The 25,387-nt window shown below is 39.7% G+C and overlaps 1 protein-coding gene and 2 long non-coding RNA genes across 8 annotated transcripts in view; 1 reads left to right on the forward strand and 2 right to left on the reverse strand.

Annotated features, from left to right (window-relative positions):
* Positions 1 to 25,387, forward strand: part of LOC309607158 — a 681,872-nt gene that overhangs the window by 320,597 nt on the left and 335,888 nt on the right. The gene's annotated exons all lie outside the window — the stretch shown is intronic.
* LRRN1 (leucine rich repeat neuronal 1) overlaps positions 1 to 25,387 on the reverse strand; it is a 218,014-nt gene that overhangs the window by 160,199 nt on the left and 32,428 nt on the right. For 5 of the 6 annotated variants that reach the window (XM_082345364.1, XM_082345366.1, XM_082345365.1 and 2 more), the window contains one exon: positions 19,775 to 24,764. In XM_082345364.1, the coding sequence (XP_082201490.1) occupies positions 22,335 to 24,485 (2,151 nt within the window). In that variant the 5' untranslated portion in view covers positions 24,486 to 24,764 and the 3' untranslated portion in view covers positions 19,775 to 22,334. Of the gene's footprint in view, positions 1 to 9,057; positions 9,180 to 19,774; positions 24,765 to 25,387 lie in introns of those variants that run through there. The other variant, XR_014232284.1, reaches the window with a different exon arrangement.
* The window catches only part of LOC309607164, a 280,099-nt gene that overhangs the window by 65,786 nt on the left and 188,926 nt on the right, over positions 1 to 25,387 (reverse strand). The gene's annotated exons all lie outside the window — the stretch shown is intronic.

A 25,387-nucleotide genomic window follows, 5' to 3' on the forward strand; every position in this document is an offset into this window, starting at 1 on the left:
GAGAAGGCATGAAATAATTCTCTTAGGAGAGGGGGAAAGGGAATGATTGGGAAATACTGCAGGATTACTGGGTACCACTGAGACCCTTTTCAGGTTAGTGGTCATAAACTTGAAGGCAGAGCATTTCTAGTGGTTGTAGTTTTTTTTTCCTCAGCCATGTTCAGCTATGCAGGTATAAATTCGGTGTTGTATAGAGCTGGAATTAGTTAGCGTAGGGTTTGCTTGGAGAGTATGAAAACAAGAAGGGGCAGGGGAGTGAGGATTGTATGTACATCAGGAATGTAATGATATATACCAGGAATGCAAGCCGGGTAAGAAGGAAGTGAGGACACATGGGAGATGGAAGTGACGAGAAAATGGCATTAGGACTAAAGTGTTGCTTGTCCTATTTGGGTATAAAGAATAATCGAAGTAAGCTGGAATGACAGGAGGTGATGGGTGGAGAGTGGGATATTTGAAATTGAGAGTATGGAGGGTTGTTAGGAATGACGAAGTCCAGAATATGGCTGTGGGGTGAGTGACTGAGGTCACGTGGGGGACAAGTTCACTGAAAAAGAGAAAGGACATTAAGGGATTAAGATGCCAGGCAATTGGAAGGGTTATCTACAGCAATATTAAAGTCATCAGGAATTACGACAAGAGTAGTATTGGAGAAAGTGACAGTGAGTTGGGACCTAAAATCTCCAAGGATAATTAGGAGTCAACTGAGGGTCTGTAGAAGCCTATACCAAGGAGGAGCAGTGAGTGGTTTAGCCAGATATTGGGGTGTTTTATGGAGGAGGGAAGGAGAATAGTCTATAAATAGAAAGAATTACAGGACACTTTAGAACCCTATTCTTTTCCTAAATGCCTGTATCTTCACCTAACTCCCATTAATAGGGGATCCTTCTAGACGAGGGAAAGGTCTGGGTTCTGCTCCTCACCAGATTCATTGCCCATGATTTTTGTCAGTTGAGAACAACTGTATGTGTTATAACACGTGTTATAACATTCCTGGGTTTCAAGGCTGAACAGACACATGATTGTTTGAGACGCCGGAGGGAACACAGCCCACTGGTGAAATGTTTCAGTTCCAGAATCAGAGTATACTATATTCAAATGCGCTTTTCCCCACTTACTAACAGTGTGACTTTGGGCAAATCACTCAACCTATTTTTGTCCTCCATGTCATCTGTGTAGCTGTTATCTGAATTAACAGCAGTAACTACTTCATCAGATTATGGTGAGTATTAAAGGATAATCTAAGTCAAGGGCCTTGAATGTACTATGTTTTTTGGTAAGTTTTACTATTGTTAATATTCAGGTTGTGATGTTTATCTTTGCTTAGCAAGATTTACTTTGCAAAGTACATTCATTCCCTAGATTGGGAATTGGTTCATTCCTTTCAAGAACTGTACTTGTAATTCAGGTAGATGACACCAGGGGGAGTGAGGGCCTGTTAGATTTCCCAGATGGGCTTCCTCCTGCGGTTGGCCCAGCAGATTATGTGTCCTCTATTCAAGATTTAAGAGGAGAATTCACTTGTGATCTTGAGCAAACCAATAATCTTCTGCATCTTAGTTTCTGTATCTGTAAATTGAGATAATACCACTTGTCTTATCTAATTCAGGATTAAATGAAGAATCACATGACAAGTATGAATTACATTGTAAACCATATTGTTTCTGTAAATACAAGAGCTTTGTATTACTAGTATTACTAATACTAGGCTTTCATTCATTTTTAAATGAAAATTTCCCTCAAATATCTATATAAACTGATATTTTTATAATTTGGGTTCATGAAATTTTGCCATTGTCCTCATGTGAAACTTTTAGATAGGTCTCAAATAGAAAAAAAATCTCTAGAATGGCAATCTTGTAGCTAACAGTTCACTAGAAGGTAAGTTCCAGGATGACAGAGATCATGTCTGTTTTGTTGCTCATTCTTAGTGATCAGCATAATACCTGACATATAGTAAGTGCTCAATAAATATTGTTGAATCAGTCAATCAATTGAACAATCATTAAATCAGTCAGTCAGTTGGTTACTATTTGGAGGAAACGTATCCTTCCAACTTGTCTCATTTCTAACTGCTCCCCATCTTGAAATCTATACACTAATCATACCAGACTATATGTATTTCTAATATGTCATTTCCTTTAAAAGTAGTACAAGTCTGAGAAGAGTCAGCTATGCTTTTAATAAGGTTGCAAGTAGGCTGTATGCTGACTATTTTACACGTATTATCTCTTAAATTTTTATAGTAGTATCCTATGGAGGTAATTACTATCATTATCTTCATTTTACAGGTAAGTTAAAAGACTCAAAGAGGTTAAGTTCTTGTCCAAGGTCTCGGTTAGTAAGCAGCAGAGCCTGTATTTGACCCTAGACTGTTTGCCTTCAGAGCCTATACCCCTGAAAACTTTGCAACTGAAATGAGGGCTTTAAATGCAGCACTCCTGCCTTGAGCATCTCTAGTTCATGTTTCAAGATGCCAACTTTGTAGATCATTTTGGTGAAAAATAGGATTTGATGAAACTGTGCAGTGAAGAAGTATGCTGTCTTTTCTTGCATTGTACAGTTATTGCTGCCTCTCAACTTGGTCTTTAGGCAAAATAAAGTCACTTCTTTTCATCTCTTCTTGAAAACTTACTTTTCAACTCTCAGAAATACTGTGTTTTTAGAGAAAGAGGGGAAAAGGAGCAAAGCATGAAAGAGGAATTGGAAGAATAAGATAATTAGACAGAGTAATGTTCGGCTGGGCCTGTTTCTATATACATGGTTTAATATGAAGTACATCCTAGCAGGTCATAGAAGAAGCTTGTTTGATGTTTTCTTTGCCTTTCTGCAAAATTTCCCCATCCATTCTCTCCTCCTCTGAACTCCTGATATAGGAATCTCAATTACACAACTTAGTATTTGACTTTGTGCTGTCTAGATATTTCTCAGCTGCAAGATTTCCTAAAATTCTAAGATTTTAGAAGTTAGAGTTAAAAGACACATTGGACACCATTTTTCCAAGTCCCTCATTTCCAAATGTGGAAATCGAGGCCTGGGCAATGTAAATGACTTGCCTAAGTTCACACAGCAAGTGAAGGACAGGGCCAGAATTGTAAGACAGTTCTGCTTGCTGTCAGGCTAGGAGTTTGGACACTAGATTGCACTGCCTCTTGCCTTCTCAATTAGATTTTAAAAAATCTCATCCAAATATTCATCCTTGCATACAGCTAACAGACATTTGCAGAATGCTTCCCATGTGTCACACATGCACTAGGAATTGAGTTACAAGGAATAAACCATGGTCCCACCTCAAGCAGCTCAGGCATGGAGACCAAACATTCCCTTGAATACACACCCTCACAGGTGGTGAGTGCTAATAGAGGTGTGTACGCAATACACCCACTCTGGATGGGTGTACTGGTCCTCTCTGTGTGTCCAGATAATTCCCTGAGCAGGAGTCTCCCAGGCAGGCTGGGAGGCAGAGCGCACCCATGCTGAGCAATGAGTTTGTGCAATGGAGGAGGATGGTGTGGCATATAAGGTAAGGAGGTGTGAGGATGAGATAGGACACCTGGAGGGAGGGAGCCTCTTGGGGAGCAGTGGGCAAAGAGCCTATGGGGAAAGGGCCAAGTTGTGAAGGGCGTAATATGGCATACTGGAAAGATAGACTTTATGCTGTAGGGAATGGGAAACTACTGCAGGTTTTTAAGCAGGAGAATAATATGATCAGACAATATTCCCTCTACTCTTCTTAAATCTTCACCTAGAGTCAGGCTGGTGCTGGGTAGATAATAACATGAACTTAATTGACTTAAAAACAGAAACAAGAGGCAGTGGAAAATTTCCAATCACGTGTACACTTTCTCCTTCAGGAATTTCTGGAAAATAGCATGCTTTATTTATTAAAATTTAACAGCATTTTTGGAAACAGCTACAATGCTTTATTATATTCGGTGGTTTTGCTGTAAAATTTACAGTGTTTGAAATAAAGGAGTAGCTCACTTATTCTCTCTCTCTTATTTTTTATACGTTTTGTTTGAGATATAATCCATATACCACAAAATTTACCTTTTACCTTTTAAAAGTGTACACTTTGGTGGTTTTTATTTTAGTATGTTCGCAAAGTTGTACAGCCATCACCACTAATTTCAGAACATTTTCATCACCTCCAAAGAAATCCTGTACCCGTTAGCAGTCGCTTCCTATTCTCTCCTCCCTCCCCCAGCCTCTGACTACCACTAACCTACGTTCTGCACCTTTTTTCCCCAAAGGATTGGCCTATTCTGGACTTTTTGTATAAATGAATCGTACAATAGGTGGCCCTTTGTGAATGGCTTCTTTCACTTAATGTTTTCAAGGTTCAGCCATATACCAGCATGGATCAGTACGCCATTCCTTTTTATGGCAGAATAATATTTTATTATAATATATAGGAAATTTTGTTATCCATTCATCAGTTGATGGACATTTGGGTTGTTTCTACTTTTTGGCTCTTATAATGTCACTACGAACATTCATATATAAGTTTTTGTGTGGACATATGTTTTCAGATCTCTTAGGTGTATGTTTAGGAGTGGAATCGCTGGGTTATATGGTAATTCTATGTTCAACCTTTTGAGAAACTTCCAGACTGTTTTCCACAGCAGCTGCACCATTTTACCTTCCTACCAGCAGTATACAAGGACTTCAGTTTCTCCATATCCTCCCCAACACGTGTTTTTATTTATCCTCTCTTCTGAAGGAGTGGTTCTGCACTTGGCATTAACACCAGAATCTCGCTATAATGCTATCCTACAGGTAGGCAGGTAGATAAAGAAATGTAGAAGGAGACAGCATGGGTGAGTGGAAAGTGCTCACAGGGATCCATATTGAGCACTTAATGATCAGAGGTAGACAGTTAGTGGGTATTTCAAACCCACCTTAACCTTCGTTTCTCTTTGGGCTGTTTCCTTATATACTGATTAGATTCTCTATTTCCTTCTATGAATAGTGCCTAATAGTAACATTCTCCAATATTTTTTAAAAATATTTTTACAGTCTCCTTTTGTGATTCTAGAATAAATTGAGAGCCTTCACTTTTCCTGGGCTTGCTTTGTAGATGTTTGTAAACTGACCTTTTGTCTTATCTGTGATACTTGGATATTAAACCTTGCAGAAGATGTTGTGAAGCTAAATTTTATAAATTACAAGTCCTTGTCCTTATCTGGGGCCTTTTCCAGTGATAATAGACAGGGCCATTTATCTCAAATCGCAAAGAACCCATAGCAAGAAAATAACATTCCAAGATGAGATCCACAGAGAGACATGGCAAAGTGTTCTCCTTTCGCCTCTTTCCATAATATTCCCCATTGTTTATTTAATGACTGAATTGTTGTGATGGAAGAGAGGGTGTTTGTTGCCCTGGGAAGGGATTAGGAAATAGGCTGCAGTTTGATGAAAATAGTAGAGGGAGTGGGTGCTCCGCTCTTACCCTGTTGTTGGATGTATACCAACCTGAGGTGTAGATGCCTATACCTGCATCTTTGCCTGAAGGCTTTTTTTGATCACCTTAGGGCACTCACCTGCCTTCAGGCTGGAAGTACTGGGGAATTAGCACCCCAGGAGTAGTCCCTAACCAACAACTCATAAGAGTTGGTGTATGTATTAGTTACCTCTTGCTTTTGTAACAAATTATCACCAACTCAGTGACTTAACACAAATTTATTATCTTGCAGTTCTGGAGGTCAGAAGTCCAACACAGGTCCTGTGGGACTAAGTTAAGGTGTCAGCAGGGCTGAGTTCCTTCTAGAAGACCTAGGGGAGAATCTGTCTCCTCACTTTTTCCAGCTTTTAGACTTCTTTGGCTTGTGGCCCCATATTACTTTGACCTATGCTTCCATGGTCATATTTTCTTCTCTGACTTTGACTCTCTTGCCTCCTTCTTATAAGGATTACACTGGACCCGTCCAAATAATCTCCCCATCTCAATGCCCTTCCTTAATTTAATCACACCAGCAAGTCCCATTTGTTAGCTAAGAACATATCTACAGGTTCTGGGCATTAGAACACAGATGTCTTTGGGGGTCATTATTCTGCCTACCTCAGTGTAAAATAACCCAGTTCCCTCACTCCTTGAGTGAGATAGCTCTGAGCATACGTTCTGCACAGTTTCCAGAGTTTCCCAGCAGGCCTTTGCTCCAGCTATCCATGTTGATTACTTGCTCGTTAATATAATATACCCTTTCCCAGTTTCCTTCCCTCTCCTGTTTCACTAACCCCCATTTCCTGGGAGAACCTCCCACATTCAAATACATATGGTCCCCAACTTACGATTGTTCTACTTATGATTTTTCAACTTTACAGGGGTGTGAAAGCAATATACCTTCAGTAGAAACTGTACTTTGGATTTTGAATTTTGATCTTTTCCTAGGCTAGTGATATGTGGTATGATGTTCTCTTGATGCTGGGGAGTGGCGGCTGCATCTCCTGGTCAGCCACACAATCACAAGGGTAAACAACCAGTGCACTTACAATCATTCTGTACTCAGACAAACATTCTGTTTTTCACTTTCAATATAGTATTCATTACATTACAGAAGATATTCAATACTTTATTGTAAAATAGGCTTTGTGTTAGATAATTTTGCGCAACTGTAGGCTAATGTTCAGAGCATGCTGAAAGTAGGCTAGGCAAAGCTATCATGTTCGATAGGTTAGGTATATAAAGTGCACTTTCTACTTAACGATATTTTCAACTTATGATGGATTTATGGGGACGTAACCCCATCGCAAGTCAAGGAAGATCTGTACTTTCCATTCAAATCTCAGGGTCTACTTCTTTTTTTTTTTTTTTTTAACGTCTTTATTGGAGTATAATTGCTTTACAATTCTGCGTTAGTTTCTGCTGTATAACAAAGTGAATCAGCTATACACATATACATATATCCCCATATCCCCTCCCTCTTGCATCTCCCTCCCTCCCACCCTCCCTATCCCACCCCTCTAGGTGGTCACAAAGAACCGAGCTGATCTCCCTGTGCTATGCGCTGCTTCCCACTAGCTATCTGTTTTACATCTGGTAGTGTATATATGTCAACGCTACTCTCTCACTTCGTCCCAGCTTACCCTTCCCCCTCCCTGTGTCCTCAAGTCCATTCTCTACATCTTTGTCTTTATTCCTGTCCTGCCTCAGGGTCTGCTTCTTACAGCTCAATTGCTTAATATCTGTAAACCCTTAGAAGAGTGAATTTCTTTGAGTACTCAAAAAATGATGGGAGTAGGGGCTTCCCTGGTGGTGCAGTGCTAGAGAATCCACCTGCCAATGCAGGGGACATGGGTTCGAGCCCTGGTCCGGGAAGATCCCACATGCCGTGGAGCAACTAAGCCCGTGTGCCACAACTACTGAGCTCTAGAGCTTGTGCTCTAGACCCCGTGAGCCACAACTACTGAGCCTGCGTGCCGCAACTACTGAAGCCCGTGCGCCTAGAGCCCGTGCTCCACAACAAGAGAAGCCACCACAATGAGAAGCCCGTGCACTGCAACGAAGAGTAGCCCCTGCTCGCCGCAACTAGAGAAAGCCCGCCCGCAGCAACGAAGACCCAACACAGCCAAAAATAAATAAATAAAATAAATAAATTTATATAAAAAAAATTATGGGAGTAGGTCAAATGGACACTGGAGCCAGCTTGAAGGAACTCCCACTAGCCAAATCTAGACAATAAATAATGATTATAAAGGATTACTACCTATTGAATAAAGTAAGGATCCATGAGTCCACTGATAAAGAAACAACAAACATAAATAAGAAGGGAAAGTTCTTCCTTACAGTCAAATCCAACTAATAAATGAAGAAAGGAGGATAGAATCATAAAATCATTATTTGGCAAAATCATAATAATAACTGATTCAAGCAAGAAAGTTCAGTGGATGCTAAAACCAGGGGGTAAAAATTTGGGAATAACAGGAGTTTACATAGTCTCAAAGTATTTCCCTACAAGGACATTACAAAGGGTAAAAGAGTAGCTTGATGGTGGAGAAATCTGGTAGCCATCACCTTAACCAAATTATCTAATTGGTCAATGAGACATAATCATCTGCCTTCCGATATGAGGCACTGAGAGGATCTCAGTGTACTCCTGCCAAAAGGGCATAACTTGAATCTAATCATGAAAAAAAGTGACAGAACCAAATTGAGGGACACTCTATAAAACAGCTGGCCTGTCCTCTTAAAAAATGTCAATGTCGGGGCTTCCCTGGTGGCGCAGTGGTTGGGAGTCTGCCTGCCGGTGCAGGGGACGCGGGTTCGAGCCCTGGTCTGGGAGGATCCCACGTGCCGCGGAGCGGCTGGGCCCGTGAGCCACAACTGCTGAGCCTGCGCGTCTGGAGCCTGTGCTCCGTAGCAGGAGAGGCCGCGATGGTGAGAGGCCCGCGCACCGCGATGAAGAGTGGCCCCCACTTGCCGCAAATAGAGAAGGCCCTCGCACAGAAACGAAGACCCAACGCAGCCAAAAGTAAATAAATAAATAAATAAATAAATAAGTAAACCTATTAAAAAAAAAAAAAAGTCAATGTCATGAAATACAAAGGAAGATTCAAGAACTATAACTATTCCAGAATAAAGGAGACTAAAAATACATGAAAGGTAAAAGAAATACATGATCTTGAGTTTTTATTTTGCTATTAAGAACATTATTAAGGCAACTGAAAAAAATCTGAATAAGGGCTTTAGATTAGATAATAGTATTTTATCAATATCAATGGCCCTGATTTTATAAATTGTACTGTGGTCATGTACAAGCATATTCTTATTTTTTATGCTTAGAATACTTAAGAGAATTTTCTTATTTTTGAGAAATGCACACTGAATTATTTAAGGATGAAGGAACGTCCTATAAGAAACAAACAGTTCAGAAGAGAGAGACAGAGACAATGAAACAAATGTAGTAAAATGTTATCATTTGGAGGATCTGGGTAAAAAGTATCCAGGAATTTTTGGGTACTGTTCTCGCCGGTTTTGTCTATATCTTAAGTATGGCAAAAATTTTTTAATGTAAAAAGTATAAGGCATTTTAGTTATTGAGTCATTGCCCTGCTTACCTACAGGTTGCTGTGTTGACATTGTGAGATAAATAAAATGTCCTCAGCTTTCTTAAGCCACACTGTCTCTGTCTTCACTGTGTCCCAGAGATGTGTTGACTGTTGAGTAGAGTTTCTAATACCTGCAACAGAGCACTGGATTGAGAATCAAGAAACTGAAATTTGAGTTCTGGTTCAGTAGTTGTGTGACCTTTGATAAGTCATTTTACTTTTCTTGGCTTCAAACCGTGTCTGGAATGTTAAAGATTTTAACTGTTCTTTGATTCTTCTTCATCCCTTCCAGAACACTCATTTATGATTCTCTAATGTCCTTTGGATATTTGAATAACTGAATCTTTTCTTCTGGGTATGGTTCATAATGACTTTGCCTTATAATACATTCCACTGGATGTGGCGACTATGACATCAAAGAAATTTCCAGTGGAAGGTTATTATTTGTTTGTTGTTGTTATTGTGAAGGAGGGAAAAAGCCAGGCAAAATATTCAAGAAAATTATTCAGTCTGTGATTGCACTTATTAGATTTCTCACATAGGATATTTTATAAGTTTAGGTAATCAAATTTCATATTAATGACTACTGGGAACAATTTTCTTGGTGTAACAAATTAGCCCTTTTTGCTGAGTTAGTTTGAGCTGGTTTATTTCCAGAACCTCTAGGCATGTGTGAGTTCCTAACTTACACTGAAGGAGAGAATGAACAGTCTAGTGGAAACAGCTAGGAACAGGGCAGTTGAGCTCAGCCACTGAATCAACCCTACAGCTGCTCTGCTCCTTGGTATTTGGCTGGGGGTAGTTCTCTAGTCATTGCCCTTCCTCTTTATTTTAAATAGAGGTGATGAGGCTTGAATCTCTCTCTTGCCTCTCAGAAGTGCTGCAGTGATGAATGGAAATGCCAGTTGAAAACTGCTGTGCCTCCTTTGCTAGGGAGCTATTTCAGTTACAAAGCATCCTCATCAGAGTACAGTCAGCTCCTGCTGTAATGCCAGCACCCAGGGTATTGAGTCTTCTCATATTAGCAGGATCTACAGTGTACTGTAGGTAGCCATGCTGGGGGAGAGGAACAGACCGACCGCCCTCTTTCTCCCACACCAGTTATTTTTATTCAGTACTTACATTTTCTTCATAACACTTATCATAAGCTGAAATTAATTAACTAATTATTTAACTTATTTATCTCTGGTTGCCCGTCAAGAACATAAAAGTTCAAGGGGGGCAGGAACCAAGTACGCTTTGTTCTTCTTGTGTCCCCAGCACCCAGCACAGTGCCTGACAAATAGTAGGGGCTCAATCAAGATTTATTTAGTGATGAATGAATGAATTATATAACCCATGATCTAATCTTCCTGTTCCTTTATGACAGGATTTGACCACATATGCCAGGATGCCAAGATAACTGCCCATGAGCTTTCAAATTCCAATAACTGAATAGGCAATTTCCCATGAAAGTGATTTTAAAGATACCAATTATAGACAAGAAATAAATAAGTTGACACATGATACCAAACATGTGGGTCTCTCCTATATCAATGGGAACTTCTTAAGGAGCTTTAGCATACGTATCTGGTAGCACTGAAATGGGTAATTCACCAAGTATCAATAGATTCTTTTTAAGTTTGGAAAGTAATTTGTTCATCTCTTTATTTTTCTGATGAAGAAATTCTTAACACACATTTTGTTGTGTTAAGTTGCTGTAAAAAGTGCACCCTTTTTTTTCTTTTTGTCAGTTTTGAAAAGCCAAACAGTTCATACTACTGAGGCAGAAAGGGGGTGAGGGGGTAGTAGGGATACACACTGAGATTAATCATTTGCCCTAGATAATCTCCAACCGGTGTACCACCTCTATAGGTGATTGATTTTTGTTTCTATACAGCTTTAAAAGGTGAGGCAATTTGTGTGTTGAACCTTCCATCAACCACCTGTGAGGATCTGAGTCACCTGTCCCTCCAGCCTCCTTTGTTCTGGTGCCCAAAGTCTGATGACCTGGAGCTATGCATGAAATGAGGGTGGGGAACGGTGGAGACTCTCGCTGACTGCTTCAATTCCTTAATGGTAGTTGAGGTTGGGAAAGAGCCTTTGTTCTTGAAAGCTGTACTTTTTTTTTACTCTCTGTATAAATTCTAGGAGGTCTTTTTTGTGTATATTTTGGACGCTTATTGGATCTCTTTGCCTTCCTGAAGAATGACATTGATTATGTTATTGTTCAAAACCCTTCACCAGCTCCCCAACACTTGTAGCTAAAGTCTTCAGCATTCACTCTGCACTTTTCTTACAATCAAATTCTAGAATAGTGTTGTGGTTACGAGCATAGATTCTGGGATTAAATATCTGATTCTGCCTCTTGGATGACCTCGGGCAAATTGCTTAATCTTTCCAAACCTATTTTCTCATGGAGCAAACAATGGAACCTATCTCCTGGGGGTTGTTTTAAAGATTAATTAAAATTATGCATATAAAGTGCACACTCTTATGCCTACAACATTGTAAAGGCTCAATAAAAGGTTGTTATTTTTACCACCTCTCTCCCCTGATCCAGCAAATGGAACTAATTACTGCTGCAAGCACTATTGCAAGTACCCCATAATTTACATTTTCTTTCAGACTTCTTTTGCCTCATGCTTTTCCTCACTCCTTCCCCTCTTTCCCGAGTTCAAATGTTCTTCATTCTCTGATGCCCCTTCACAATGTTGCCTCCTATCTAACTGCTTCCACAAAAGTAATTCCTCCTTTCCTGCTCCCCACACTTCTAAGTGACCTCTCCTTTCTTTAAATCCTGTTGACATTTTTTTCTGAGGTGAAAGTGGCAGCCACTTGAATCAAGGATGCTCTTCTGGACTCCCTTTTGGCGGCTGAGATCTGGAGCGTGTTTCTTCCTTTCCCCTGCATCTCTGAGGTAACATCAGTCCTCCGTAGCATGCTGCTTGGCCTTAACTGGTAAATGCAACCTCCCTGTGATCATGTCCGGCACACAGTAGATGCTCAATAAATATTTATTCAGGGAAAGGATCTGTGTGGAGTGAAAGGAACTCTCTGTGGCTACCATGTGTATCATGCCATCAGAAGACCGCATTTCATCCTAAATTCGAAATTCTTCAGTAAGTGTGTGTAGTGAGATTCGAAGACCCTTTGAACTTTGAGCCTGGGGAGGATTTGGTGACATGTCAGATATATTTTATGGCTCATGAATTTAGGTTGGTTTTGGGGATTCTATATGTGAGAGCTGAATCTTTTCAGATTCATAGTTCTTTTCTCTGTGATAGCTACCATTTTCACTCATGATCCAGGTTAAAAATGATTGCATGGGAAACAGAGTGCTTTGTTATTTGAACAGATTATGATGGATTATTTCTGTCTTGTCATCTTCTTCCTTCTCAAGATGGTAGAAAAAAAAGATGAAGTCCCCTATATTTTGAAAAAAATGCTTCTTTTCAAGAATAGAATTGGCCTTGGGGCCGGGCTGCTACCTGTGGTTTTGCTCAGCGCAGTTGATGTGGGCAAGGTGTTGAGGTTAAAAACAGAAAGGAATTTCCCACCTATATTGTAGGAGCTAAAAGCAGGACTTTCATAACCAGAACACTGTATGACCACAGATTATTTGTCCTTGACAGACTAAATGAAATAAGCCTGATACAATTATCTTTTTGATGCAAGGTGGGAAAATTTGGGGGGGAAGCTTAAGTTTGCCTGTTTCTGAAATTCAGGAGACCATGGTTCTAGTTTCAGTTTCTCTACTCACTGGATGGGGAGATTTGGCCAAGTTGGTATCTTTCCCTGGGTCTCACGATTTAAAAGATAACTTAATGACCAGGACCCTGCCTCTACTCTTCTATGTCCAGCTAGAAGGTTCTCTTCACTCCCCAGGAGAAAACCCAAGTGAGAGAGGGGCCAGGGGTGATTGTAGAAATGTCAGAGCGCTTTGCTTAGAGAAAATGAGAAAAAAGGAGGGAAAAGGAGACCGATTCACAAAAGATCAATTTAAGAGGCTCTTTTTCAGCAAACTTTGTCCTTTCTCTGCTTCTACCATGGTTGCATGGTACAGAGCTTTTAGGGAGGTGGTGGTCTCTCTGCACTCTGCCCCAAAGCAGTTTTCTGTCTACATTGTCCCCATTGTTTGGCATTTCTACAGTCACTGCATTGCATGGCTTTCTTTCCATTTCTCCCTTAGTGGCATTACTCTTAACAAAACTCTTCCCCAGCCTGCCTATTGGTAGTTGTGAAACATGAGGGAGATTGTATATGAATTTCTGCTTGTCTGCAAAGCACAAGGCTTTGTGGGAAAAACAAAAACAAAAAGGTAGCTATGCTATTTTGACTAAGGCTTCCACAGTTTGGGAATTGGGAAGGTGTACTCCACTGAACTATAAAGAATATGTACTCATCTGCATGGGGAGTACTCGAGGCTACCAAAGCCACTGACAGTTGCTATATGCCCAGACAATGTAAGCTGTTGTGTGGTGTGTTCAGGAAATCCCAACAATCCTGGGTCACCAAAAGTGGCTCAGCTCAAGCAGATGTCCTAGGTTGCATGATATCCAGAAACTTGGATTGAAATTAAGGCAAAGTTTCCCAGTCCTCAATACAGAAGAAAAATAGAAAGAAAATACAAGAAATGCAGTCTGTTCCCCAAATCAACCAAATGCCATCTTGCTCCCTGCAGCAGTCCAAAAATCTATTACCAGACAAAACAAAATCTAACTAGGAAGATGAATCTGCTCCTAGCAAAAACTTATTTTTCACTCCAGAGTCAAAATTGTGAATGAATTCACTCATTCACCAAACTGCTATTGACTTTAGGATTGCCCAGTGTTTTTTATTGTCTACAAAACTGCTTGTCTCGATTTATGTACCTAATGGGAAGATAACTATAACTTACATTGTCTGTCCGGGGAAACAGATTGGAATGAAGACATCTGTAGAATGGTTATTTTAATCTTTCTCCAGAGAAAGACCAATAATTCAGAGGGTGAGTTGAGGGAATGTGAAAATAGGCTTGGACAAATCTCCCAATGAAAAAAACACTGCTAAATATTATGTCCCACTAATATACTTATTAAGAGCAGAATTAGGAAAATGAAACTTCTCTACCAAACTCTTCTTGCTGTCATGAATTTCTATTCTCAGGAATTAATCACATTAAGAATCCAAAGGAAATCCCATATGAATGGATTCTAGATTCAGAAGTATTTTGTATTAGGTTATACTACAGTGTTTTTGACCTGTTTTGCTTTGGGGAACAAAGAGGGGTGCAGTGTGTGAGTCTGGAGGTAGATGTGTCAAAGTATGGCTTGTTCTTTATTGCTATTCCCAGCCCAAGGCCTAGTTTGTTACGTTAAAAAATCAGGTTTTTTTGTAAACAAGAGAACCAGAAATATTTGTATTTAGTGGGTAAGGAGCAAGTTGAACAGAGAATTTTTGTGCTTTAAGATCTCACATAATCAGTTTCCATCTTCCAAACACGCGCTTCCTATTTCCTTGACACCACAATCACCAAAGGAAACCTGAACTAACTGCAGGCCACTGATGGGTAGACATATGCAATTAGGGCAATCTCTCATTTGTTTAATGCTTAGGTTTTATGTATTTCCGCAGTTGAGATTCCACGTTGAAGCCTCGGGGCTTGGGAGGTTTATCAAGTTGCTCTTGCAAGCTTCTCTTATCTCACCAGGAAGGCACTACTCCAGGGATTATGTGGAATGGCTAAAAGAAATTAAATTGGGAGCAAAGCTCCTTCTGGGGCCCATAGCCCCCTTGTATTACTCAGCCTCACCTTCTCATCTCTGCACAAAAACTTTCCTCCTGCCTCAGCTTCCTATTTAGTTACTCTGTATTTTTAGTAGCCCTTTCCTCATCGCCAGAATGCCTCCAGAATCCCCAGCTCCTCTGAGAAGCCTTCTTCCATGTCATCGGAAGCTCTGTGATCATGGGGATTTGCTTTTCACCCAGAACACCCTCCCTCTAAATGTTGGCTCCTTGAATGCTCACCACATCATTTTTTTTTTAATAAATTTATAAATTTATTTATTTCTTTTTGGCTGTGTTGAGTCTTCGTTGCTGCGCAGTCTTTCTCTGGTTGCGGCGAGCGGGGGCTACTCTTCGTTGCGGTGCACGGGTTTCTCATTGCGGTGGCTTCTCTTGTTGAGGAGAACGGGCTCTAAGCGTGCGGGCTCAGTAGTTGTGGCACTTGGGCTCTAGAGCGCAGGCTCAGTAGCTGTGGTGCCGGGCTTAGTTGCTCCGCGGCATGTGGGATCTTCCTGGACCAGGGCTCGAACCCATATTTTCTGCATTGGCAGGCAGATTCTTAACCACTGCGCCACCAGGGAAGTCCCTCACCTCATCTTTTAATTCTGAGCTTAGGTAGTAAGATTTGAAGTTTGAGCTCCCCAGCTGACCAGGGTTCTTTTTCCTGTGCTTTCATGCCACGATTTCATCCTCTTGGTGGCAGCTCTCATACTGGGTGATCACTTATGTGGATGTTCATCTTTCTTTGTGACTGTGCACTGGAGAGCATGGGCATGGGATGCTTATTTTTATGCCCCTAGTGCTTGATGTAGTAGAGGTAAATTGCCCCCAAAGGGAGGAATTTTTCAATCACTGGATACCCATATGATTATACAGACTTTAACAACAGGCTTTCCAAGAGAATTTAATAAATAATATGAGAAGATGCTTATTTTTTGCATGAAGAAAAAAAAAAACCAGTATACAAAACCATATATACCAGGATTCTAATTCTATATTCATAAATATGTATATTTTTAAAATTATTGTATATATACATATATAAATATACACACAGAGGGAAAAAGGACTAGAAGAAAGTACACCAAAATCTCACTTGGTTATTTTGATAAACACTATTTTTTCTTACTATTTTTCTCCAGATTGTCTGTAGTGAACATATGTTAGTGTCATAATTGAAGAAAAATAATACCATTTAAAAATGAATGGCAGATAGGAACTATCTTATGATGGCAGGGGTACACCTAAGCCAGTTAGAATAAAATTTGGTGAAATAGAGCATTGTTATGTGTGATATTCTAACAAGAGGAAAAATAATACAGGAGCATACATTTTTAGTTACTATTCATAGTGGCCTTTTTTTCATAGTTTTATCAGTAGAGTAGGAGGTATTTAAACCAATTTGCTTCTTATAAGATAGAAAGTAATATATTTTAAAATGAAGGGCTATTGAGATCACAAAGATATGGCATAAAACTCTTCATTTAAAGGTACCCCAGGGAGTTTATCCTCCCTGAAAACCTCCCTCGCCTCCGCCCCACCCCCGCCATACACACACACTGGTCCCCTGGAATGACTTACAGGAAAGTTAAGATTAGATTACACTGAGCACCAGAACAAGTCTTTGCTCTGGGTGATGTGGTGTAAAACAGGTCAGAGAAATGATTAAAATGTGAGGCTGACCTTAATGGTTACAAAAGAAAAAGACTGAGGCAGAATTTTTCTCCCTACCAAAGCCTGTGGCATTAATCCCACGTTTATACACCTTTTGTAGGAAGGTCCTTGCAAGATCCTCACAAGGTCATGAAACCTACCCTTTTTCTTGCTTCTCACTCTCAGGGAAGAACTAAATCAATCAAGCAAATGAGATGGCCAGCCCAGTCCTCTGGGTGCCTTTTAGGTACAAAACAGTTTAGTGGTTAGTCTTGGGCCTTAGAGTCTGACAGCCAGGGTTGAAATCTTGGCTTCAAGATTTGACTTCAAATTAAGACTGATGAACTGAGGCTCAGTTTCTCCATGTAAAAAAATGAGGATATACCTATTTCATAAAAATAACCATACTCTGAGTTCCACCCCTACCCAGACTACCCTCCCCTTTTTTTTAAACAGTTTTTTCTTCTTCAACTTCAGTGTCTTCCATTTGCTTGTATGTATTTGTTATCACAAATAATCCTTTACTTTTTCCTCTCTCTGGCTTACTATTGTTTCCGTATATTGATCTCAGGTTTGGGTCTTAAATTAGACCCCTGTACTCTGAGTCCTCACTTCTGGGCAGTGCCTCTCTTTGCTCCATTTTTCCTTCTATCTCAAGTGCCAGATTGGCTTTTGGGCTCTGTGTTCTACACTCCTGGTCCAGATTTAGCCTGCAGACCATTTTATAATAGAAAAACAATAAGTTTTATGCATATAGACCTCAAGTTTAAGTTCTGCCTTTTACAAGCTGTGTGATTTCAGGTAAATTGCTTGCATCTCTGAGGCTGAGTATTCATTTTTCTCCGCTCGAATGGAGGGACAATGGTACCTGCCCTGTACCCACTCCCTGGGGGAGGAGGGTCAATTAAAAGGATTAAATGTAAATGATCTATGTGAAGTTCCTAGCAGAGGGCTATGTACACAAAAAATGTTTCTCCCTCCTTTTTCTTTCATAAGTCACCACTGTAAATATGTTTTTCTTCCCTCCAGGACCACCCTGTCTTGTTTATATTAGTAAGACAGGCTGAGGTGCAGACTGATGCATTAAAATGCTACGTAATTCAGGGCAGCCCCCCTATAAGGAATTCATGACCATTTTGTCAGAGCCCAGGCTGAAATTTACCTTGTCAGTTTAATCTTATGGGAGAGAGGGAGGGAGGCAAGGTGGAAAGGAGAGGACTGCATGGTCTGACCCACTCTGCACCCAGAGCTACTTTCATGAAGTGAGTGAAACTGGTTTTGCTTCATATTAAGTGGTATGTAACTGACAAAATTAGAGTATGTCAGGAGGGCTATCACATTTATTTAAAAAAAAAAAGAAAGACATCCTTTTAATATCTTACGGCCTCTGGATAGAATTTTTTTCTGGGGAACAGAGAGATCCCTGAATAAAAATATCCCACCAACTCCACAAACTTGGTGATTGTACAAAAGCCATTTGTTTCCAGGTATGTCATATATACACCCTTGCAACTGCCCAGTTGTATGAATTTCACATTTCCCCCTTTAAGCTTTGGAGCTAAACATTGAGTTTGTTACTAATTTTACATACGCCTTCCATGATTTACTGCTAAGGAAAGAATGAGCTTGGAATTTCCTCCACAAAATCTTTCAAATTTTCTGAGCAGGTAACAGAGAGGAGAGTATAGGAGAACTGAAGGTTAGAATTAAAATTTAGCCTGATGTGAACACAGTTTTGATGGGTAGTTTAGAAATTCCCAGCACATAAATCTTTAAAGGGGAAGAGAGAAGAACATTAAGACATAGAGAAAGTTTTCAGTGTTATCTCCCATGAGTTCTCCTGTATGTACTTACTCTGCTTTCCCCAGGTGCCCTGTGACCTCCAGCCTCTCACCTTCTATAGATACTCCCACCTCCACCTTAGAAGGGTGCTGGATGGATGGAGAGGAAACTGGAAGTGAAGGGCCCCATCATGGTCACCCACTTACAGAAACTGTACGGTGTCACCAAATGATTACTCCTATGGGCCTTGGTTGCCTTTTCTGTAAATTGCAAAGAATCATAGCCAATTTATCAGGACTGTTTTGGAGATTAAATTAAATCCTCAGTTTCTCAGGGTCTGTAGTACAGAATAGTAGCCTGAAATATACTAATGGTCAAACGGCTGTGGGAAATGCTATGTAATTAATATTAGTACCATCAAGTCTCTGAGGAATTCTACAATACAAGAAACTCATTTAGTTCTGTTAACGTGTGCTGGGCAATGCTGAAACAGCAGGTACAAAAATAATGAGTTTCCTTGCCATCTCCTTATTCTTACCATATACCCTAAGTTCCTGACTTGGAGTACAGAGAGAAGGAGCTGGTGCTGGTATCACTGCAAAGGGGGGTAGGGGGAAGGACTGAGAAATCATGCCCACACCAGATTAGATCAAGTCCTGCAGGGATTCTATGCCAAAGTCATTCCAGAGCTCTGGATGGATGATGACTCTCAAATTCATCTTTTAAGAAACATTTTTCGTCCAAGTAATCCCTTATGAATAATAATAAAAAAACTCTATTTGCAAGCAGGATGAGAGTGAAAGAACTGACACGAAGAAAGCATATTCAGTTGTAGTCAGAATGCATCAGAAATAGTCAAAATCCCCTTATCAGTGAATAGAAAGGCAGAAAATATGGTTTTCCCGGCAAAGTGTTAGGGATGTGTAATGTTTTTTTCCAGTAATGAAGAAAAGAAAATGCCCTGGAAGATGAATACAGAGAGAGGAACCAAACACCAAGTAAAGGACTGATTGTGGTGTCCTTGGCAAATAAATGAATGAATAAATAGAAAACCACATGAGAGAAAATAATGGACTTTGGTATTGTTTGTTTGTGAAAGAATGGAGATGACTCCTTTTTGCCAATCACACAGCCAAATTAGAAAATTTGATAATCAAACATTGCATTTGTTTTTATATTCATGGCATCAGTTCAGTTTCTCATTAATTAAACAGGCAAATTTAGGAATGCCTGTTTTAAGAAGCTGATCCAAAAATAACCTTGTAAAATCAGGTTAGAGATACATTATATGCCCTGAGGGCAGCCCGAAGCAAAAGGGAAAATATGAAATTAGAAAGTGACCTATGATAGTCACTTCATTGGTAAAGGTGACATAACCTCCATTACCAATCAGGACCTAGTTTGATGTCTAATTTTACTCGCTGTCGAACTTATCAAATTAAATTAAGTACAAATGAGGAAATACTTGGCTAGGGAAAAAAAAGTACTATGCCATTTTGCTTTCTATCAACTGAAAACCAAACCAAGTAGCACGGACAAGGAAAAAGAAGCTCAAATATTTTATTGGAGGAGGAATAAAAGGGATATTTTCCCCCCCAAAGTGGCCTGGCAAAAGGTAGTTGGCAAAAAAACACTTGGATTTCCTGGTGATTGCTATATATCCAGAATAGAGAAATGGTTGTTTTTTTGGTTTTTGTTTTCATTTATTCCACTAATATTTGAGTGTTGATTATGTGCCAGGTTCACATCATTGCTTTATGGGATAAACAATGCCTCCTCCCTGCTCTGGGCCTAATGCTTCGGTGTCCTTCCCCTTTCACTGTTTTTCTTGGATAGTCCACTACTCTCTGTAGATATTTGAAGACAAGAATCCCCAACAGGAAATCCCCCCCACCCCGACCCCTGCCCAAGGTTGCATCCAAGGCATCTCTAATTCTCGATGTTTCCCACATGTACTCGGCAGTACCCACAATGTAGAAGCTTTCCTGACCCTCTGCTCTGCCCTTGTGCTAAAATATGTTCTGAATAAATGAGACCTTGAGGATATAGTGCATTTTTGGAGCAAGAGCACCAACAGTTGTTGAGAACTGAAAAAGATAAGCTCTGCACAGCAACCTAGAAGGCTGCTGGACCCAGAGCAACAGATGGATGGCAGAGTTCTCAATGGGCAGGAGTCTGACCGGGGCAAGTTACAATTCTTCCCTGGGCCTAGGTTTTTCTGACAACAGATGTAGGCTGTGGAAAAAGATGCTCCTGGTTCAGACACTCATTGTTTTTCTGTGCAGCTTACTTGCTTCAGCATTTGAAGTTCTTTTCTCCACCTTAGAAATGGGAAGGAAGGTGATGATTTTTTTCCTAAGTGATTCATGAAACAAGGAATTTTACAAAGAAAGAAATCCTTCATCCTTCCTTGCCTGCACTTTCTTTCTCCCTTTTCCTTGCTTTTGCTCAGCTGGCACCTGCTTGCTCTCAGTCCCTTTTTACAATTTCATCGTTCCTGGTGTGATAGCATGTCTGTGGAAGCAGGTGCCAGCTAGAGCAGCCTTTAAAAAAAATTTCTCTGCTTTATCAACCTGCATTTTCAAGTGGGTCCTTTTTCCTCCACCTATACCTTTAAATCTTCCCCCTCCCCCACTTTGTGGAACTGGGATCCTACCTTAATCTAGTTCCTTCTGTTCTAAATTTCACATACATTACCCGTGAAACACTTAATTCTGCAAAACTGTTTCTGTATATTATTTGGATGAAAAATGCCAACTGTAGAGAAGTTGTTGTGTTTTCTATTAATCATTTACTTGTCTCAGCAGATATTTTCCCACTGATATGTGGGCTAATATGGATCTAGGCATAATGACAGCTGTTAAAAGAGGGATAACATGTAATGAATTTTGGAATATTACATAGCAGCATGTTTTAGACTTTGATGGGGAATATTATACTACTAAAAAAAAATCAAATTTTAACAAGACCCTTACAGAAAAGGAATGTGACATATCCAATGTATATATCTCTTTTACCACGTTTAGCTATACATGGGATACAGTAATATACCTTTTTTCTTCAAATGAACTTTTCCTTCCATTAGGTCTGGTCAGTAATATTGAAAATATAGAAATCCTATTCATTAAAATATCTTCATTAAAATATTTATTTCTTCCCTTAGAAAAAGAATTCAAAACTTTTTAGGGCCTAGTTTTAAAAAGCAACATGCTATATAGGTAATTTATTTTGGTGGTTTTTGGGAACGTGAAAAATATCACCACTGCAACTAGCAAGAACTATAAATGATACATTATTGCAAGTGTTCTAAAAAATCAGAACAAAACTAATTTATTATATAGTTCTGTCTTCATTATACACCACATGTTGGTGAGTTAAACACAAAATTATTGTCTTTTAAAAGTGTTCTACTAAAGATAAAAAGAATAAGGTAACAATTAACATGTAGTTTGTTACATTAAAAAATCTGATATACATATTTCTATTGCCTGTTAGCTTGTTCTAAGCCTTTTAACTATTACAAAAAAAAAAAAAAGTCGTTGTTCAAAAGCAAACATTCAATTCAGTTGATACAACATTACAGTACAGTCAACTAACATCATTCAACAAAGGTAACAAGTCTAGCCTTAGCTTCTCCAGTTAAAAGTCTGTAGACCAAATTGCTACAAAAAGTTCAATGCTGCTTCACAACTGTGTGTGAGCTTTTTGGAGGACATGGTACTGTCTGCTCATGGCTTCAGAAGAAGGGGTCATGCTACTGGTAAAAGCACAGGGGAACCCCAACCTGTCATTAATCATTTTATTTAGCATTTAGTTAGAACAGCATTATTGAGTTTAGCACAACAACTAAAACAAAATAATAATCATAATCATAATAATGATGAGAATAAAAACCAAACACAAACTGGAAGCCTAGAGACGCTGCCAGCTGTGTCAAACCCTTGCGATACGCTATACTAAAAAAATTTGAAATATCCACCCATCCTCTCCGCTCTGCCACAAACTAGCAAAGTCAAAAATACAAAAGTCTTCAACTTGTTACTTTTGCAGAATAAAGCAAAAACGTCTTTGTGCTCCTTACTACCAGAAGCAAAATATCCACTGAGTTACCACATGTAATAGCTTCTGGATGTGTCAACTTGGGTTGGCTTGGTGTCTGCAGTACCATCTTTGTCTTTCTCGCTGTCACCTTCCCAGAGGTTAATGAGTGGTGGGTACAGCTCATTTAGTGGGATTGAAGAGGTTTTTTGCATATACTTTTTTAATGAATGGTGGTAGTTTTTCCTCTTAAATCTTTTGGCAATGTACACAACAATGGATGCAAGGCTAATGACGGCAAACATGGACCCCATAACTGCAGCAAGAGCTGTACTGGTTTCTTGATCAGAAATGTCCAGCGCGAAGGCAGCATTTTTGGTTGTGACATTAACACATGACTTTTGAGTCTGCTGATGAATATTGGACACTGTGAGACACACTTCATAATCTGTGGAAGGCTGCAGGTGTGTTAGGTTGTATTCGTGAACATCTACCGGGACCCTGGCAGTATATGTTATGTGGGGATTGTCAATCTTCATGGTGGCAGATGACCATTTTAAGTTTGACGTCATGACATTGGAATTAACTTTCCAGGACACTAAAATGGAATGAGATTCTGTCTGCTTGACATATATTTTCAGCACCTGGGTACCATCCAGAAGGGTTCCATTAACCTTAACTGTCACCACTCGAGTGTCTGCCCCTTCAACATTCTGGGCAACACAGGTGTATCTTCCTGAGTCTTCAGTTTGTATGTTAGATATTTCCAATGTACCTTCACTACTTAGTTTGTATTTATCTGAAAGCGTTTCCACAGTTATCTTATTTCCAAGGGGAGTGACCCAGTAAATTTCAGGTTCTGGCTCGGCCATGGCCCGACAGTCTAGGAAAACTGTTGTGCCAGTATCCATGTTTAAATGATTTGGGAATGTGTCATGAGATATCATTGGGAGGCACTGTTCACCTGAATCCTGAATTAAAACTTCCTTCACCTGCTGCCCTCTATATTCAGGCGGCATGGCACAGAACATGGATAAGGGCTCCATGAAGCGGATGTTTGTCTTGTTGGAATTAATCCAGTGGATAACACAGTCACACCTCAGGGGATTGCTGTGGATACTGATCTCACGCAGATTAGGAAGGGATTCTACTGTCTTCTGGTAAACGGCATTCAAGGCATTGTTGTTCAACATCAAGCTTTCTAGGGCAGGGACACTTCGAAAAGCCAAGCGGTGGATGTAAGATAATTTGGGGTTATTGGTGGCTTCTAACTTTGTGAGTTCAGGCAAGTTATCCAGGGCGTAGCGGTCCACAGAGACAAGTTCCCCCATATTGTTGATTCCCAGTTCTTTTAACCGGAGCATATTTTTGAAGTCCCCTTCCTGGATTTTGTGGATGGGGTTTTTGTTGAGGTCTAAGAATTTCAAATTTGGAACTTTTTGCAGGGCAAGTTGAGGGACTTTGACCAGTTTGTTATCATAAAAGGACAGGCTCTCTAGGCTATCCAAGCCCACCAAGGCATTTCCAGGAATATCAGTGAGATACATTCCTGCCAAAACTAAGCTTCTCAAATTTGAGAGGGGTTTGAAGTTCATATCCAGAATTCCAATCACGGGGTTTTCCCCAATCATGAGAATTTCCAGGTTGGGTGTTGAATCAAACCAGCGGCTATCAATCACTTTCAATCTGTTGGAGTTTAGGTGGAGCCTTAAAAGATTTTTTAAGCCTGAAAAAGCATTAGCAGAAATAGTGCTAATCTGGTTATGGTTGATGTAGAGTTCTTGAAGGTTGCTGAGATCTTGCAGACAATAATCGTTCATTTCCGTAATCTGATTTTCCTCCAAATGCAGAGTAGTGAGCTGGGTCAGGTTTGCCAGTCCTACCTCCTTAATATTTGTAAAGTTGTTTTGGGAGAAATCTAGCTCAGTCAGGTTGAAAAGCTGCTGAAGCTCATCCACGGTCTTTGCGATGTTATTGCTCTGTAGGAGAAGCACTTGAGTATCACTAGAAAGGTTGCTGGGAATCCTTGTTAAGCGGAGATCATTGCAATCGACGGTGGTGGCTTCTCTGTATGTTGACTGCGGGGTAAACCAGGGCCTAATTTCACATACACAAAGTTGTGGACACTCACTATTTTGTAGGGAAGACCCAGTTAATGAAGTCATTAGCAAGCTCAGCACCATTCGGCAAGCTGCTAAAGCAAAGCTCATCCTAGCCATGCTGGCTTGCTGAGCAAGCTCAACTCCTGATAATTGTTAAGTTTTAACAAAAGGTGAACACTGTATAGTGGTATGAAGGACAGCAAGAAGAAAATGTAAACATTCAAGCAAAGTCTCTGTTGAGATGTGTAGAATGCCAGAGTCTGAAGGGATGGTTTCCTGGAGTTTTTGAAAGGCAGGAAACAGTTTGGAGTCTTTTACCTGTGTCTCTCAATTCCAGGCATGCGCACAGCTCTGTGGCATAAGTTATTTCAGCCAAATCAAAGTCTGGAGATGTGCCTGAAAATTAGATTAGAACAAATATTATGTTTATTCCATATACTTTCTAATACATTATAGCTTTTCTTTTGTCTACAAAAAGGCATAATCACTTATAAATCTAGTAACAATGTTCAAAGTAACTAAAGCTTTTAAACTGTAGAATACTTTTAATATATTATTACACTTAGTAAACTAGTTTTAGTGTTCCTTCACATTTACAATTAAATTGGGACCGCTTGTATTACTGGGTAAAAACATTAAACACCCATTCACACACATACACATAATAGAAACACTTAGAAAAGCCTACAGATATCATTTCTTTAAAAACAAAGGTGACTTAGAAACTACATATATTCATGGCTCCAAAAAAATCAAAAGGTAATTCCTCATGAAAGCAAAACATGGTTTATTAAAGATTCAAAGTTCATTTTTAGTTATTTATATTTTAATTAATACTTCATTTGTTTTTAGGAATTCTTTCTTTTCCAAATGGTACATTCTGTAGAAATATTCAGCCAAACCTGATCTAGCTTAATTATTCTTATGCAAAAAATTAATCTAACAGAACTAGAAAAGAAAAATATCAGTTTTTCTTGTATTCTCATAGCCATATCTGATCTTGACTGAATGAAATTGTA

Source organism: Balaenoptera borealis (genome assembly GCF_965194805.1).
Source record: "Balaenoptera borealis genome assembly, chromosome: 12".
NCBI lineage: Eukaryota > Metazoa > Chordata > Mammalia > Artiodactyla > Balaenopteridae > Balaenoptera > Balaenoptera borealis.